General features: G+C 38.0%; 1 protein-coding gene across 1 annotated transcript; it reads right to left on the bottom strand.

Moving 5' to 3' along the window:
* Positions 1–187: 187 nt before the first annotated feature.
* On the bottom strand, positions 188–7,271 carry LOC146516827 (uncharacterized). Its single transcript, XM_085163107.1, has 6 exons — positions 7,244–7,271; positions 7,058–7,158; positions 3,293–3,662; positions 2,644–2,790; positions 2,387–2,424; positions 188–934 (listed from the first exon to the last, which is right to left on the bottom strand). The coding sequence occupies exons 1-6, from the start codon at positions 7,269–7,271 to the stop codon at positions 818–820; spliced, it is 801 nt and encodes a 266-aa protein (XP_085019233.1). The 3' UTR covers positions 188–817.
* Positions 7,272–18,628: the final 11,357 nt, after the last annotated feature.

Consider the following 18,628-nt stretch of genomic DNA (forward strand, 5'->3'; position numbering starts at 1 on the left):
CATTTCAAATATTATTAATAATACAATATTAACAATTACAAATATATATATATGATTACTATCTGTAGTTAGTTCATGATTTTAATGCTAAGAAATGCTTGATACAGAGTGCCAAAGACCCTGCACCAACTGACAGAAGGAATTTTGTTATAAATAAGAACAAAAAACTCTTAAGTGTAGCATATAGTTCATGTACGTGTTCATTTTCATGTTTATTACTTATACTACTAATTATACCACAAAACAACAGACACTGCAAACAGTGTCACATCACAAATAAAATCACATTTTAGTATTTAATTCAAATTTATTTACATGATGCCAAACAAACTGAGGCACTTTACATTGTAAGGTAAAGATGCTTCTATAATGCAGAGAAAACACAAAAAAATCAGATGACCTTCTATGAGCAAGCACTAATGTAGGAAGGCAAAATTCCCCTAACAGGGAAAAAGCTCCAGTAGAACCAGGTTTGGGGTGGGCGGTGGGGGGGAAACAATCTGGCACAACCAGTAGGATACAAGGTGAGGAAGACAGGAAAAAAGACACACTGTAAGAGAGCCAGGGATTAATAATAACAAATGACTAAATGCAACGTGTTGTACAAACACAGAGAGTGAAAAAAGTTTAGTTAAGAAGAAACATTCCAGCAGCACAGGCCAATTGCAATGTTGCTAATTATGTTATGTGCACATAATCAAGTTGCTTAATCTTTCAGTAAGGTAATTTCTCCATAAGGGCAAAAGGCCAGCGCCTGTCAATTCTTGTGGTAAACCTAAGAATGCTGACAAATTCACAACATGAAATACCGTTAAATCTATATGCCAGAGGTGTTGATAGCAGAATAGGTGCAAATGTCAGAACCATAGGTTATCTTCTTTGATCTGTGTGCTGCTTGACGGGTTTCCACTGTAGCATAAAACACATCTTCATCCTGTGAGGGGACATTTGTTGTTTACAGTCATAATCAGATGCTTAGCACTCACTCACATTTTTCTGGTCAGAATTACGAAGGTGAAGTCTCACGTTTGTAACAACCAGCGTTTTCCCTTTTAATAACAAAACCCTCCCTAGATCCCATCATTTAAAAAAATCTTGAGATCACTCTTCTATCGCTCTTTCTCTTTGGTCGGTTAAGGAAAACAATATTTAATAAATTCCAATCTGGGTACTGAAAACACTGAAACAATATTACTAAAAAATTAATAACAATATTCTTTTGAGTTTGGATAAAGTCAAATATTCCATTTGACTTAGGTGCACAGTTTTTCACCAATAGTCATGCTATTTTGATTGACAGATTATGAAACTGGGTTGGCATCTCTGACACTGCTCTCAAATGCTCTTCATATTGATTTGATAGACATTACCAAATTTAAATAAATAGCTGTATGTTATTAGTATAAACCACCCTGTATAGATGTGGTCCCTCAAGACTCAATCCTTAGATCACTTCTGTGCTCAGTTTATAAGTTACCCCTGTGTCATTTTCCTATCATTGCTATGCTGACGATATACAGCTGTACTTTTCTGTTATGCTTAATAATCTCCTCCCTCCTTCCTCAGTGAGTGCTAGAAATGGTAGCCAAGTTTCTAGCAGGTAGCTTTAACGTAATCTTAACCACCTAAAATTATTGACTGTAGTTCACATCTTATGTGTGTATATAAGTATTTATGTATCATTGCTGGATTTTGTTGCTCACAGTCTAATTTCATGGCACTATACCAGGGAAGATTTTTTTTAATGTCTACACAGGGTATGATGTATAAGTAAGTAGGTACAGAAGTTAATATAATGTCAAATTATTATTTTGGATTGTTGCTGCAGAAAATACATAGAATGCTGTTTATGATGAGTAATTATCAGAGATACAAAGTCTGCATATATTGCATATACATATAACTCACTGCAGACATTATATAGGGTGGGCCATTTATATGGATACACCGTAATAAAATGGGAATGGTTGATGATATTAAAGTCCTGTTTGTGGCACATTAGTATATGTGAGGGGACAAACTCCTCAAGATGGGTGGTGACCATGGTGACCATTTAGAAGTCGGCCATCTTGGATACAACTTTTGTTTTTCCAATAGGAAGAGGGCCATGTGACACATCAAACTAATTGGTAATGTCACAAGAAAAAACAATGGTGTGCTTGGTTTCAACGTAGCTTTATTCTTTCATGAGTTATTTACAAGTTTCTCTTTGTTTGGACTTTAATATCACCAACCATTCCCATGTATCCATATAAATGGCCCACCCTGTACATTTGGTTTGTTTAGGGAAAGAAAAAAATGAGAGGGAATGAATTATGAAAGTGACTAAAAAATAATCTAAAACAATACACATATAAAAATCAAATTTGATACTGATGTAATTTACCTGATTCCTTCTTGTTTGCCCACTGGTTTCAAATCTGGCTGATCATCTTTTAGCCACAAAAAGGAATACAACATTATTAAACAATAACATCTAACATCACAAATGAATTTAGTAGTGTTTGTGAAGCTTTATTGTGTAATTAAAAGTCCTTTTAGACTTCAGAAAAAAATTATATTGCATATAGAACCAATCATAAAACTAAGTCATGGAATTAAGTAAAGGATCCAGTGAATAAAACTACTTCATTTAGTATTTACCCTTTTTCTGGCAGAGGCGATGAACAAAAAGGGAGACAAGTAGAGAGGACAGAACAGCAAAAGTTGGACACAGGATGAACAGCAGCTTCCAACATATGCTGCAGTCTTGTAGAGTTGGGTGATCAGTTGAAATTTCTTCACTGGCCTCTAAATTTTTCACAAACTGTTTCAGTTAGCTCTGTGTATATTTTTATTCTTCTCTTTTACACAAATCTCATACATCAGTACCAGATAACAGCTATTTAAAGAGATTAAACACATAACAACCATTTTTTTCTGCTTTTATACCACAAAGGTGTTTTTCATAAAAAGCTCTTCTTTGCTAATAATGAGTCAACATTGTCATTATGTGCACAATGCACAGCAGTGCAGCTATCCGTGGGGTATTTAACCTGCACATGTGTATAAAATGTATTTAAAATTTTAGTATTTGGTGGCTTTTTAAAATTAAAATAGCAAAAATAATAAAATAATCACATAATTAGCATCGGCATTTTTCCTTCTAGCCTCCTTCATTTTACTGTCTAGCACAAGTTGTTTTGCTTTTGACTTTCAACTTGTTATTATATATTATATATATTTATATACATATTCTATTACTGTATATGTAGTTTAAGCTCGGTGCAACCTCAAGAGGGTTATGTTGCACCATCGAATATAATTTCCACTAAATACAAGAGCACAAATTTGTCATAGGCAAAGGCATTATTTAAAAAAAATTGAAGAATATAAGAGTACTTACTGAATTGGATCCGTGTTGTAGCATTGCTATATCCGTAAATATATTTGTGTTTATTTCCACCAACTGATTGTGACCGCTCAGTTCCACAGTAATAGAGGCCCTCATCAGAATCAGAAGTATTCATGATCAGTAGATCATAGGAACTAGAGGACTGGTTTTCTACAAAATGGAAGCGAGGTAGCAAATTCACTAGAGTTGCACGGCCACTGGTGGGTTTGAATGGATCCTTTTCTTTTTCTAGAACAAGAGGAGGCTGGTTTTCATGTGTACAGTTTCTCTACCACGTAATAATTTCATCAGTCAATATTTTACAGTCACAGTACAGAGTAATGTTTTCTCCTGATCCCACTGTCACATTCACTACTGATCCAAAAATCCAACGATGTCCTGAAATACAAACACAACAGCAAATGTGGGCAGTGTTTTTTTTTTATCATATTAAATGCTTGTAGCTGTCGAGTACAGAAGTGAATGTAGATTACCAAATACAATCAGTATAATAAATTGTTTATTAAAAGTACTAAAGTATTACCTAAAAGAAGGACAAGAAGGGTGTGAAGCCTCTTCATGTTTGATGACTTGCAGCAAAAAGACACTAAAACTGGCATCTTTCTTGACTCATGGTTGTTGCCTGCGCAAACTTTTCCATTTAAGGAAATGTCGTGATTGGTGAAAGATTATTTTCCAAAAACAAAGAAAATGAAAAAAAAAAAGAAAACGAAAGAAAGAAAGAAAACAACAAAACACACAACCTATAAAATAAAATGAATAAGCCTTACCCTTTATTGAAAACTTTTATTGAAATCAATTTATAAATGCATTTTAAATATTTATACAAACCTAAACTTTCTGGTCATGCAAGAATAATATTTAACCATGTTTTATATCAATGAAATCTGAAGAAGTTGCTCTCTATTGGGTTATAAATAAGGGAAATTTTTTCACATTGGCAAAGCTGGAGAGCACAAACAGAATGAAAAAATGAATATTACATTTTTGCTTTAAGAGCCTCCCTGAAAAAGAGTGTCTATCACTATGTTATTGGTTCCCTTTAGGCGGTAAACTCAGTGTTAAAATTTGGCAGCAATAATGACCAGTGCATAAGCCTCTGATTGATATTATCTATGCAAGATAGGAATATCAGGGCACTATGGGCAGTGTGAATAACTTGGGCGGTGCCTGAATCAAAATACCCTTCAAAACACTGCAGTATGGAAAGTAATGCTGAGGTTTCTTGATGCTGCTGTAATTCACTTGGTGTTGATTACGTTTCTTTGAATAACACTACACTGGATGATCTCTGTCATTCTGCAGCATGAGACAGAGCCTGTATGATGGTCAATCTTGACTTTAAGGACACAAGGAAAATGTTTACAACTTCTTTCAAATATCATTTCTTGAAAAAATAAAAAAGGTAATCTTGAAAGTGCTGGCACAAAAAATACTTCCTAATTAAGCCGTCATCACGATTAATGCAATAAAAAAAAATGTAATGCTATTAACGCATCTCGAGTGCAGAATGACTCAAAATATCCCTGAAATGTTTCTGTCAACGCATTTCGGGCAGTTTGTCCAAGTAGAGTTACCTTCGCACATGTGCAAATGAGCAGTTGATCTGGTAGTGACGGACAGCTGAACCAATCAACTCAATTTGGAAGATGATAAACGCACATTGGCCCTCTCAATGGGAAATTTGAGTATTAAAAAAATAACAAAATGGAACAGTCGACTGACGTAAAGTATTATGCACAAAGGTAAGGACAAACCACTCACGGAGCACCAGGGACTCAGTAAGACTACCTCTGAGATATTGACTCACACAGTGCCAAGTGGATTGCAACAAACTACAGACCATATCGTTGAGAACACGCGCTCTATATAGCTTCAATTAGTTAGTTATTGACACATTTACTTAGTTATTTATTGATGTATTTATTTAATTCATTTGGCACTCCTGGCCCTGCGGCTGTGTTCATGAGTTGTGTTTATCTGTCACTCTCACCGATCAAAGGGGGAAGGGTTAAAACCTGATCAAGTCAAAACCACTGTTTCAGTGGGCATTTCTCAACACCAACAATGGACATATGAAAACTAACTAAACTATAATTTGAAATACCCTGCTTGTGTGTCACCAAATACACTTTTAATATTTCTTTAGCAGAATTTAGTGGTTTAATCTTCAGATATCTGGTCAGTTTGTCAAGATAGAGCCTATTTGCCAAAGTGCTTAAATGATTTCGGAGATGTCTGCCCAGCCCAGTATCACAGCAAAGCATGTAATAGACTAATTTGCCTCACAAACAGTCGAGTTGTTATACAAAAAAATACGAAAAAGCGCGGCTCCCAGAAGACAACTTGCATAACCCCCCGCTGACTGCCACCTCTCAGAGGTAGAACACCGACTTTATTTACTGAGGTTATATCTGTCAGGTCTTTGTCTCCTGACGTTCGTATGTGTCATACTTGTTTCAGTCCAAATTTTGAATTAAAACTAACATTAAAAACATGTTTAAGAGAGAGAGCAAATACATACTATTAATATCTCATCTTTGTTTTTGTTTTTTTGTTCAATAATCAGCATGAACTGTGTATACACGCATAATCTTTAATAAAAGAGATAACATTGGTGTTTCTGTCATGTACTAACTGTTAGGTTTAATTGTACCAGGCTTGGTAGATGCTGCTTTAGAGCCCTGTATACCAAGTAGGAAATTCAGCATATCCAGGATATCTTTCTGTTATCTGGAATCACTGACCCTAACACTGGGACCAGGATAAATGGTCACACAAAGCTCGTTAGCGGCTCTCTAAGTTAACCCATGGTTTCCCAGCACAGGCACAAAGTCTTGGCGTATGAAACTCATCTATGATTGATCCGCGAATCTAATTCTTGGGTCATATCCACGTTCTTCCACAGAAAATGATGCTTATAGGTTAAAATGAAAGGGCATAAAAATATACCAGTCAAATGCAACAATGTCATAAAACAGGACAAAAGACGAATGATTTGCCACAGATCAAAGTCGATTTATCATGATGTGTGTTCTGTGCTATCTGCATTTTCATCAGTGTAAGAGACTCAGCAGCAGATTAGAATCAAGTATAATAACCTTTATACATCTAATAAATCACCAAATGAATACATGCATATTCCTGTGACAATGCAACACAATGGTTGCTCTTCATTCAGTGATTTAGTTACAGCAGGCGTCACATGCTGCTCATATAAAAACAGATTCCCTCATCATATCAAATGAAATTAGGAATTGGACAGATAGATGAGATGATGGCAGAAGCAGCCCCTCTGACCCTCCAGCGGTGACTGATGTGTGACCAGCAGGTGTATCGACCTCTGGCTGAGGGTGTAGATGAGTGGCTCACTGGACTAAAGACTGGGCTACAGGTAGCGGGGCCGAAGACTGAGCTACATGCTTATTAGGGATGTCGTTAAACGGTTGTAACCAGGAAGTCACATATACAGACACACATATGCGCACACACATATACACACATTCACAAACACACACAGTGCCATAGCTTTTATGACACATCATATGGGTTTTACAGTGGGATGCTTGTGTAACTGTTTTCACTGAATAAAAGGCCGCGAGGGAAGACTGGATTTGAAGTTGGCTGGGATCAGGTGAGGAGCTTGCAGCTCTGGATCCTGACCGGACCGGCTTCGCTTGCAAGTTCAAATGGACTGAGCTCTGAGTGTCTTGCTTTGTTCATGGTGATAAGTCTCTGAGCTAGCAAGGCCTGCGGGTGCAGACCTAACACGGTTAGACGTTTAACGTGAAATAAATATACTCAAAAAATATTACCTAAAAGAAGGACAAGAACAATGTGAAATCTGACCACTTTTACTGTCTGAACTGCAGGCCATCGTCAAACATGGAGTCTCAGATGTCATGACTTGGGTAGACATTTCCATGGAAGAAAATGTGATTTGCTTGCTAAATGCAACCTTTATTCTGTGTTGTTTTTCTATTGGTGTAATATTATAAGATGGTCTAGTGGGTCTAGCTAGGTTTTTTTCAAGCTTACCATTTGTGATTATTACAATAAAAAAAGTCTACTTTTTATTTTACAGTGACTAACCTTTTACCCTCATTTGTCTCAGTTTCAGTCTTGACTGTTATAGGCTTGAAAACTGTCACATATTGTCACAAGTTTTGAAAAATGTTTAATATTTCAATGACAGTTTCAATAAAGTACAGAATAATGGTTTAGCTTGGTTTTGTCTGGTAAGACAATTAACTTGGAAACTACATCTGAATTTAGACTATTGTGACATATATATCTACATGTACGGTTCCACTAGAGGTCAGAAAAGTTTTACCTTTGTTCCCATTTGGTTGTTCCCATTTCCGTCTCTCAATGACAAATAGTAAGATGTCCAAATTTTATGGAGGTTTTCTTGAGTGATATAAAGCACGGTATTTAGTCTGATATTTACTTTGACAGGTGTTACGACCACTGTCGCTCCCGACCCTTTGATTCTGACCTGTAAAGACACACACGACTCGAGACAGAATATCTCACTTCCAATGTTACTTTATTTACCCATGCGCGTGCAGAGAGCACCGTGCACCGTGAAGCCTCCTGCAGATCTGAAGGATGCTCCTTCAGTCTGTTACATTTCTGACCTATGTCGCACAATACATTTACACACTTTGAACTGACCCCTCACATGTGACTGTGATTATTGAATCCATATACTCCATCCCGTGTGTAACCGTGTTGTCTCTTACCCTCACATGTCCTAGCTCCATACTCCTGCTATTCTTAGAAATGAAAATGTCCCTTGTCACGGCCTTTGGTCTTGCAATTTTTAGTGTGAATGTGAATCGCTGTTTCTGGTTTGCGCCACAAATTTATTGTTAAGCTCTTGAAGAAAGGGCAGAAATCATCTTTAGCATCGCAAATTGGTGTCTCCTTACTGAGAATTTCTATTCAAAAGACATTATTCAAAAATATACAGAGTATTCAAATGACCCTATAAAATGCAAGTATGTATACATCTCTGAATTATATTTTTGTTACCTAAGTCTAATAATGTAAGTGTTGAGTCTGTTTAAAAAAACAAACAATCAAATAAACCAACTTCATTTTAATAGACTTGAATGCAGAATTAGATAAAAAAGTTTGAGAAATCAGAAATAAAATCTGGTAAACAGGCTAAGAGGAAACAAAACCATTAAACACTGAGAATGATAAGGACCACTCTTGGAAAAGAAGTTCAAATGTCAACTTTGCTTTAGATAAGATCAATTTATTAGCGGTACAAGTGCAAGAAGTTTAATCACTTTCAGAATTAATCATCTCTTATTACAACCTACATAAATGCTTCCAAAGCAGTGGGGCCCCATCATGCCAAACAAGGCAAGCAGTGCTTGTCTAGTGAAATCTAAAAATAGACATCAATTAAAAATGTACAAAAGTGAAAGCAATCTCTTTCCTTTCATCTCCAACAGTGTTCTGTCATAAAAACTTCTTGCCTATTTGCACCATGCTCTAAATTAGTGCCCCTGCTTGACAGCAAACCACTGAAATCTGTTTGCGGTTTGCATTTTTAATAGGCATTTCCATGTATTGTCAACAGTGGCTTAAGCTTTTCAAGCTGAGAGTACTGGTCTTGAGTAGGCACCGATACCACTTTTTTGGAAACGAGTACGAGTACGAGTACTTGCATTTCAGTACTCGCCGATGCCGATACGAGTACTTAATAAAAACATGATTTAACTTTACAGGTAACAGCTTTAGTCCTATAATTTAACAAAAACAACAACAACAAGGGACTAGTTTGGAATTAAGAACATTTATTTAAAATGAAAAGCATGTTGTATGCAACATATTACAGAATAAATAATTATAAAAAACAAAATTTAATTTTAAATTTGTTCGTCTGTTTCTCTGTTTAGAAGTCTCACTAGCACAGTCACAGCTGGGATGACATCAGAGGCTAGTGTGTTGTAGCTGCTCACTTTTTTAGTTAGTTCCTCAAAGGGGGCGAGGATGGCAACAGTCGTCTCCATAAGAGCCCATTGGTGAGCGGTGAGATAGTCAGGGAGTTCGGACACATACACGCCCAGCACTCGCTTTTGCTCAATGAGGGACTGGAGCATGTAATACATGCTGTTCCAGCGCGTCTGTACGTCCTGCTGCAGTCTCTTTATTGGCTGAGCTGTCCCTGAATGTCCTCGAGGTGGGAGTAGGCTAAGGCGGAATGTTTAAAATGCCCAACTATTTTCCGTCCCACTGCTATAGCATCAGCTATGCTCCTCTGTGCTAATAAGCATGGGTAAATAAGCATGGGTAAACTCTTTGTACTCATTGTCGTGTTGGGATTTTGGTGCTTGATTAAATTACTTGTGTTAAATGCGCTACCTTTAGAGCCTCCTCTGGACAATTTCGCTGAGCACAATTTGCAGTCCGCCTTTGTTTTCGCGTCTTCGTTCACTTTGAAATAGTTCCACACGGCTGACTTGTCTCGCCTCACCTTCTCTCAGCTCTGAGCTGCAGCCGGGGCCTGGGGGCGGGCACTTGGGGCCTGGGGGTGGGCACTCGGCGCCTGTGATTAACCCCGGTCTGAGACCTGCTCAAACATAGACAGGTCTCAGACCGTGGTATCGGTCCCCGGTATCGGGGGACTTTTAACCAGTACGAGTACTTTAGAAAATGTGGTATCGAGGCCGATACCCGATACCAGTATCGGTATCGGTGCATCCCTAGTCTTGAGTAAACCCTCTGGTCTTTGATGTGACACTGTTGGGAAACTAGAGTGCTAGACAAGCTCCCATTAGCTCTGATTTAACTTCTCTGAGATAAGTACCATTTGTTTATGGAAACAGAGGTAGTATTAGCAAGCCCCCCTGCATTTATCACAAACTGATAAGTTTCTTTGTACTGTATGCTGTTCACTTGAAATAGAGACGTGAAGTGATCTTGAAGACGTGAAGTTGTTGGGGGTGGGGATGGGTAGATGTCCTTTCTGATAATGCTGCAGAAAACTTATGTAGGCACCATTTACCAGCATGTCTACCACAATGATTTGCAGTGGCATTCAGTTGTGGTATGCAGCTAGTGTGATACTAAACAACATGTCAGGGCCTAATCTAAGTGGGACATCAGAGTGCTGCACCTGTTAGCCAATAAATGTTTTCATTTAAATTTTTAGAATTTTTATTAACAGTTTCTAAACCTGAGAGTAAACTTCTATAAAATAGGTTTGGATTTAGGTGTTTTGGGTCACTTATTGACAATATTCAAGAAAACAGAAACTTTTTTTTTCAGCTTCAGTTTGTCAGCATTCTGCACTTTGTAATGTACGAATGACTGTTGTCGCTGTGGCTTTGGTGTACGCTTTACAGGTTATTAAAGGGTACTCTTCTCAGGCTCAAGACTCATTTTAAACACAAGTCCTCATCCTGAGAAGCATACCCTGCTTTATCGTCCATTTTAGACAGACAGTCCTATATTAGTAAATTTTGAATATTTGCACCGGCAAATAGGTAGTAGCATAAGCAAAAGCATAAAAAGCCATGTGTAAAAAAACATAGCAATAAAAAATAATTAGAAGAAAACTCACAGTATTAAAGGTAGACAAAACGTCATATCACAATGGTTTACGTTATTTAGGCCTAGAGACTCAAGCAACCAAAAAAGGTAAAAAAATACGTATTCTGTCACCAGTTGGCGAGTGGTTTCTGGAAGTTTCTGGCAACTGTTAGTTTAAAATTGTGCCAATGTGGTGCTGTACTAAAAAAAAAACAAAAAAACCTCCTTCTGATTGCTTTACTAGTTTGACACTGCAGTTTGCGCCACAAATTTGTGTCAGATTTCCAAGCTGGGATTCTATGGGGATCGACTTTTTTTTGGAGTCAGTTCTCCACTGGCTTCATGCTTTTTTGGGAAAACAGATCACTATTAACACATGCACACAGAAACTTAAAGGTGAAACTAAATTACTTTTTGCTGTGTAGTTCTATTATCTTATTTCAGTTGCAGTCATTATATTGATTCTATCTGGGCAACAAATGTATATCTACATTATCTCTGTTTTGTATTGAGCAGGGTGGAGTCAACATATTTATTTGCTTGGTTGTCATGTTGTTTTAGGAGGTGTTTCCTGCAGTACAAATGAGTTTCTGGATCAGTGCCGAAAGTGAAAATAAGACCAAGAGACAACAGAATTCTTTATTTGAACTGCAAATATCAACTAGGATGATGTGGTTATGATGTGGCACAAAAATTGCGCCAAAAAATAGCTCAACCTTTTGATCATCTTCAAAAAGTGAAGTGTCTACTTCAAAAAAGGGTCTGCTCACCTTCCGCCAGTATCCTGCTAAAGAAAGACCAATAAGTTCATCCAGATATTCAAGTACTTGCTGGCATGATATGGAGTAAAAACTTACCTTTAATGGAGTCTGAACAAATCTCCAAGTGGTGCAAAAATCACAGGAAACAATCGCAGACTTGACACATAGGAGACAGGATAACAAAGACAAGGAAAATAAATTAAATGAACAGAAACTAGATTGGAAAAGTAATTGAATTTCAACTGCAAGATTGGAACTCCACAACTCAAAAACACTGGGTTAAAAACTGCTGGACCAGGAGATAAATAAAGATTCAAATAAAACAAGAAAAAAGCTTAAACATAAAGTTATTCATTTTCAAAAGGAAATTAAGAAAATGCATGATACTTGGACTGACTGTGACATTTGGATTTTCAATGTCCCATCATATGTGTAAGTGCGTTAAACCTCCAGTTATTCTATTGGTCAGCATGGGGTGACTACTCTGGCTGCAAAAAAGCCTGAATTTTCCAAAGTATATTAATGGTTTCAGTCCTCTGAGAGGAGATTGATGGCTAAGCTATCAATTCTCATGGACATCCCACACCATGTACAAAACAGTGACAACGCTGGGCAGAGTCGGCGCCATAATGGTCTGGGGTGCCTTTTCCTTCAGTGGAACAATGGAGCTTCAGGAGGTGCCGGTGCATCTAACGACCGCTGGCTATGTCCAGATGTTGCAGAGACCATCCCTCATGACTGAAGGCCTTCGTCTGTGTGGTAACGACTGGATTTTTCAACAGGACAACGCTACAGTACTCAATGCCTGCAGGACAAGGGACTTCTTCCTAGAGAATAACATCATTTGGACCATCCTGCTTGTTCCCCTGATCTAAATCGAATTGAGAAACTTTGGGGATGGATGGGAAGAGAAGTTTAGAAAAATGGACATCAAGCATGCCCCAATGAACTTTTGAAGTGATCAGCAATAATGGTGGAGCTACTCATTACTGAGTTCATGTTTGGAACTTTGAATTCTGTTTTGGGGGAGTTTATGTTTTTTTTTTTTTGGAGATGTAGCCCATAGAATCCCAGTTTGAACCAATCTGGCCATTCTCCTTTGACCTCCAGCAGTATGTTTTTTTTTTGTTCTGTCTGCCTCCAGAAACTATATGCAGCATGGATTTTGATACCACTCTATTGCTTATTGCTTGCTTAATTACACTTTATTTATTTATTACAATACTAAACAAAGAAACAAAAGAAAACAAACAGTTAAACATTTTACACAGGAAGAAGCAGATATGTAATTTATAAGGCAGTAGAAATAGACCTGTGTAAGTGTAAAGAGCATTACAGCTGGGTTTTATATCAGAAGGCACCATCAGAGGACTTGTACGGCCAACGATTCATCACTAAGGTATTTGTGTTGTAATTGACACTGATATTATTGGTATTTACTCAGTTTTACTTTGTATAATTTGTACAATATCATTATAGATGTATGTATCAAATTGAAAGATATTTAACCATGCAATGAGACATACATTAGTACTTAGTACTGAAGACGTAAACCATAGAGATGGGAAAATCCTAATGAGATAAATGAGTGTCTACTTCCATTGTGTTATATACAGTTATAGGGGCTGCATAGTGAATTGGTTTAAACAGTCATGTAACAACCAAGATCCCTGGTTTGAGACCTAAAGGAGAAAGCAGGCAACTTCAGTATCACTGGTGCCAGTATTTACTTTCTCTTTATCCCAGTGTTGGTCACGTTGTTTCTTTTCTTTGTGTATTTGCTTCTTTGATGAAGGGGACCCCTTCTCATATGAAAAAACACAGACATGATGAAACAAGCCAAAATTGAAATTTGTCTCCACACAAATGCCTGTGAGGTGTCCTGTCTTCTGTTTTTGGCATACAGCATATGAGACCAGTCTCTAGCCACATACATAAAATGTGATTAGGCAGAAAGGTGATTTTCATCACAGGCACTATTCACGATGGCAGGGCAACATGGGAGCTTTCACAAGCACTCATGTGTTTTCATGTGTATTTTTAATGGATTAATGATGATACATCAGTCTGTCGGAAATTACAAGAACAATCTTTTTTGCATTAAATAATGTCTGACTATATAACTTTAAATATCATCTAAACCAAGCAGCTCACTGAAGAAGAAATGGACGATTTTAATTATTACTAAGCTTGATAGGTAGAGGAAAAATGGTAAAAGCAAAAAACTTGATGACTTCTGATTAATTCATAATGCACTTTTGAATGTAAAATCTAGACCCCAGAGGTCTTGACAGTAGAATAGGTGCAGAAGTCAGAACTATAGGTTATCTTCTTCTTTGATCGCTCTGTTGCTTGACGTGTTTCCACTGTAGCATAAAGCACATCTTCATCCTGTGAATGAATTTGTTGTTTGTAATTATGAATATGATTGGTTTTCTATAAATAATTCATTTTGTTAGAATTAATTATGACAAGCACTGAAAAAATACGGATTGAATATTAATGTAATTTACCTGAGTTCTTCTTGTTTGCCCACTGGTTTCTGGTCTTTGTTGATCAACTTCTGGCCACAGAAATTAATACATCATTAAAAAATAAAATCCACCATTATACTGACTTGGATGTAGTAACCTCATTGTCTGGAATTTTCTTATGTTAGTAAAAATGCTTTTAAATTTTGCACAAATTGTTAAGTTCAAAGTACAAATTGAGCTGATGAAAAAACTAAGTAATATACTAATTTGATGATAAGAGGATTGATTAAAAAAAGTACCATATTTAGCAATTACCTGTTTTCTGGCAGAGGTAATGAACAAGAAGAGAGACAAGAAGAGAGGAGAGAGCTGCAAAAGTTGGACACAGGATGAAGAGCAGTTTCCAACACATGCCACAGTCTTGTGGAGATGTTTGACCAGTTAAAGTTGAAGAATGTGGATCACTGAAATCTAAATTGTTAACAAACATGTTTCAGTTAGGTCTGTGTGTATATTTTTTTTTTTATCATTCTAATGTTTGAGATGTTGAATCTCAGTCATCAGAAAACTAGAAAAACTCATTTGAAAAGAAAACATGCAGGGCAATCAAAATATTTGTTTTGTTTAAAAATAGTTAATCTTGCTTTTCATTAATAATGGTCTGACACTTCATATTAAATATGTCAGCAATGCACAGCAATGCACAATGTTACTGATAGAATATTTAAACTGCAATTCATATAAAATGCATTTTGACAATTTTAACCTAAAAAGTTTCAAATAATTGTGTAATCATGTAATGGTCATGTAATGGTAATATGTCCTTTTTAAAATTGTTTTTGACAATTAACCTGAGTCTAAGTTACAGTTACATTTTTTAAATATTGATACTAATGTTTAATGTTAAAAAAATCACATGAGCACTTACTGATTTTAATCCGTGTCGCCACACTGCCATAACTCTGAAAAAACTCAAGGTTAATATCCTTTTTATCCTGTAGCTGTTTCTGCTCAGTTCCACAGTAATAGAGGCCCTCATCAGAATCAGAAATATTCACAATCAGCAGGTCATACGATCCAGAGGACTGGTTGTTTACAAAGTGGAAGCGAGGTAGAGAATTCACTAAAGTTGCTCGGTTACAGATGGGTTTCCACGAATCCTTTGTTAGTTTTAGGACAAGAGGAGGCTGATTTTCATGGGTACAATTTCTGTACCACACAATATATTCCTCAGGTGGTTTTGTACAGTCACAATACAGAGTTATGTTTTCTCCCAATCTCACTGTCAGATCCACCACTGATCCAGAAATCCAATCACCTCCTGAAATACAAAACACAATAACAAATTTTGCCAGTGTTTCACATTGTACAACATAGTTGTAAATGTTGACTAAAGAAGTAGATGTAGATGATGTCAAATATAATCAGTAGAAAAGGTAAATGTTAAATAAAATGAATGTTTCATAAAAGCTCCTTCCAAAATATTACCTAAAAAAAGGACAAAAATGATGTGAAGTCTGTCCATGTTTGACGACGACTTGCAGTTAAAAGATATCAAAAATGGTCTCACTCTCGAGTGTCCCCTTCACAGACGTTTCCATTTAAGGAAATTCAAGTTCTGATTGGCTTGTTGAATGGGTCCTTTTATTCTGTGGTTGTTTTCTGTTCGTATGATGCTATGTGAATGAAAATAACACATGGACACATTTGCACTGCATGCATAGATCCATAATAAAATCAGGAAGCATGAATGAAATAATGTAATAGACTTGAAGTGTGCAAAATATGTTTTAGTTTGTGCTTGGAACATATTAAAAACTAGATTTGGATTTAGAAAACATGTAAGTGTGAGAGATACACATATTGACGGGGTCGGGTTATGTTAAAAAGTATAAATTGTTATACTTTGTTCATTGGTTCAAAGGTACCACACACTTCTTTTTTTTCTTGCTTCTTTGTTCTGGTGTATTTTTCATTTGAACTGTTATTCTGCCAGAGTACTCATATTTACAAGATGGCATTGAATGCCCCATTGGTGTGTCAGGAAAACTCTTTTGTACGTATGTTCCTTGAAGGGGATTGGAGTCGTTCTTTTTCCACTGCAGCGAAGGGCTAGGAGTTGGAGAGTAGCTGCTGTATGTTTTTGTTATCGATCTGATTGTGAAATAAAGCATATGCAGTGAGAAAGCAACTCCCGGAGTCATCCCTGCCTTAAAGCTGCAACATATCATGGCGAGCCAGCCAGGAGGAAGGTTTGAAGAACTTCTAGCACTGAGTGAAGCAGAAGCCTGGTTAGCGCCATTAGCGGCTAATGTTAGCGCTACCGCACTGCTGAAGAAAAACCTTTCTCCAAGCACCGGACCTGAAATCTGACGGACTAAAGACAAGCTTGTGAGTACCCACAATGGAGGTAGAAGCCCTACGAGATAAGATCACCGCCACACTCTGTCAGCTAAGTCGTGATCAGCTCATAGAAGTGGGTTATAATGTGAAAGGCTTTGCTACACCGCTAGATGAGTCCACAAAAGACACTTCCAGACGCCACCTGATGAAAGTTATAGAACATAAACTGGACGAGGTGGAAAACAGTTATACACAAGACGATGCTGTACAGTTTGTGAAAGAACTTTTATCGTTTTTGGGCGAATATAAAGCTAAAGACAATGCGGCTGAGAGTGATTTTTCCCGCCCTTCAGACGAAAAAGACAAGTATGACGAGCTGCAGGAAGAAATTAAAGCGATAGGGCAGAAACTCAAGATGGCAGACGCTGCCCCGAGCCTCGGCCAGAACCTGCTGTCTTCTAAAGTACCAGAGGTGACAATTTGCAGGGAGTTTCGCATCTGTGGCCAAATAGGAGAGGGAGGGCAGCGGCTGTCCTATACCAACCTGCTGCATCAGATGGAAAATGGACTCAGCAAAGGCCACAGTGAGTCAGAAGCTATTGAAGCAGTGATAAGAGCCATCAATCCAGGTCTCAAACTGCGTGATATGCTTGAAATAAAGACTGATTTGACACTCACACAGTTAAAGACAATATTGAAAGGACATTACAGAGAAGATGACACATCTGATTTGTACCAAAAACTGATAAATATTTCCCAAGATCCAAAAGAGTCAGCTCAAGACTTTTTATTCAGAGCCATTGAGCTTAAAGATCGCATCCTGTACGCATCCAAGGACAAAGAAGCAGAACACTACAGTCGGGACCTGGTAAAAAGGAAGTTTTTGAGATCAATGGGTACTGGGCTGCAAAATGACAACATAAAGTTCCAGATTAAAGCCCTTCTTGACAACCCAGATGTGACTGATGAAATGCTGATTGAGAATGAAGCTGCCAATCTCGAGACAGAAAGACTGAACAAGTTAAAGAGGAACAATACAAAACCACCAAGAATCAATGAGCTGCATACTAGGGGCGAACCACGCAGTAGCTCACAGATCCCTGCCACCAAGGAAGACAAGAAAAATCATCCTCCACCCAAAATGCACGACCTGGTGAAAGAGCTGAGGAACGAGGTTGCAGAGATGAGGCAGATGGTTCTTGCTTCCCTGAACACTGGCAAGTCACAGACTACAAAGAGGACATCAGATGCTGCCGTGGACACCTGGAGGAAGAAAGGCTGTAGGACCTGCCAGAGCAACGGAGAGGGAGACAACTGCACCCACTGCTTTAAGTGTAGCCAGCCTGGCCACATCTCCAGAGGATGCCGAGCTCCACTTCAGCTGCAGGGAAACGCCAGAGGGCCACTGCCACGGGACCAGCAGTGACCCCACCGCCACATCAGGAGTCCCGTCGCTGTGGTTGCTGCCACCAGAGAGAGTCGGTCAGCACCCCACTCCAGAGGTGTGCAGGCTGCTCATCTGTCAGTTACTGTTCTAAAGCCTGTCAGGGACAACACTGGCACCATCACGAACATGTATGTAAAGCGGTGAGGCTAGTTGAACAACATTTGAGTGAAAGAGAGAAAAAGGGGTGGTTGTCATACATGGGGTATTCTGACCTTCTATCAGATAAGCAAGGACAAAAACTAGTGAAACTGATTGGTAGACGAAAAATGGTGAGATGCACTTTTGACAGTGTACCAGTCACCGCATTGTGGGACACGGGTGCACAGGCTACCGTAATAAATGAGAACTGGAGAGTCGAGCACTTACCTCACACCACTATCAGGGGGATAGATGAACTCTTAGGTTCAGAACCATTAAATGGGCTCGCAGCTAATCAGACAGAGATACCATTTATGGGGTGGGTCCCTGTAGAGTTTAGACTGACGGGGGTAGAGACGACCAGCTCTAGTCTTCTAGTGCCCGTATTGGTCTCTAGTGACCCAAATGTAGCTCAGGATCCCATTATTGGTTACAATGTTATAGAGGAAATCATCAACGAGCAACTTAAACAACAGGGTGTTAAAAACAGTGACTGTGCTGCAAATATTGTGAGTAGTGC

Source organism: Neolamprologus multifasciatus, chromosome 6 (genome assembly GCF_963576455.1).
Source record: "Neolamprologus multifasciatus chromosome 6, fNeoMul1.2, whole genome shotgun sequence".
In the NCBI taxonomy this organism is placed as follows: domain Eukaryota; kingdom Metazoa; phylum Chordata; class Actinopteri; order Cichliformes; family Cichlidae; genus Neolamprologus; species Neolamprologus multifasciatus.

Excerpts from the sequence above, each read along its gene's own strand:
- LOC146516827 (XM_085163107.1), bottom strand. The coding sequence starts at position 7,271 with ATGGCCTGCAGTTCAGACAGTAAAAGTG. Across the intron at positions 7,159-7,243 it reads CAGTTCAGACAGTAAAAGTG|GTCTGCACCCGCAGGCCTTG; the intron begins GTCAGATTTCAC and ends TAACCGTGTTAG. Across the intron at positions 2,791-3,292 it reads AGTGGAAATTATATTCGATG|AGGCCAGTGAAGAAATTTCA; the intron begins GTGCAACATAAC and ends TGAAAAATTTAG.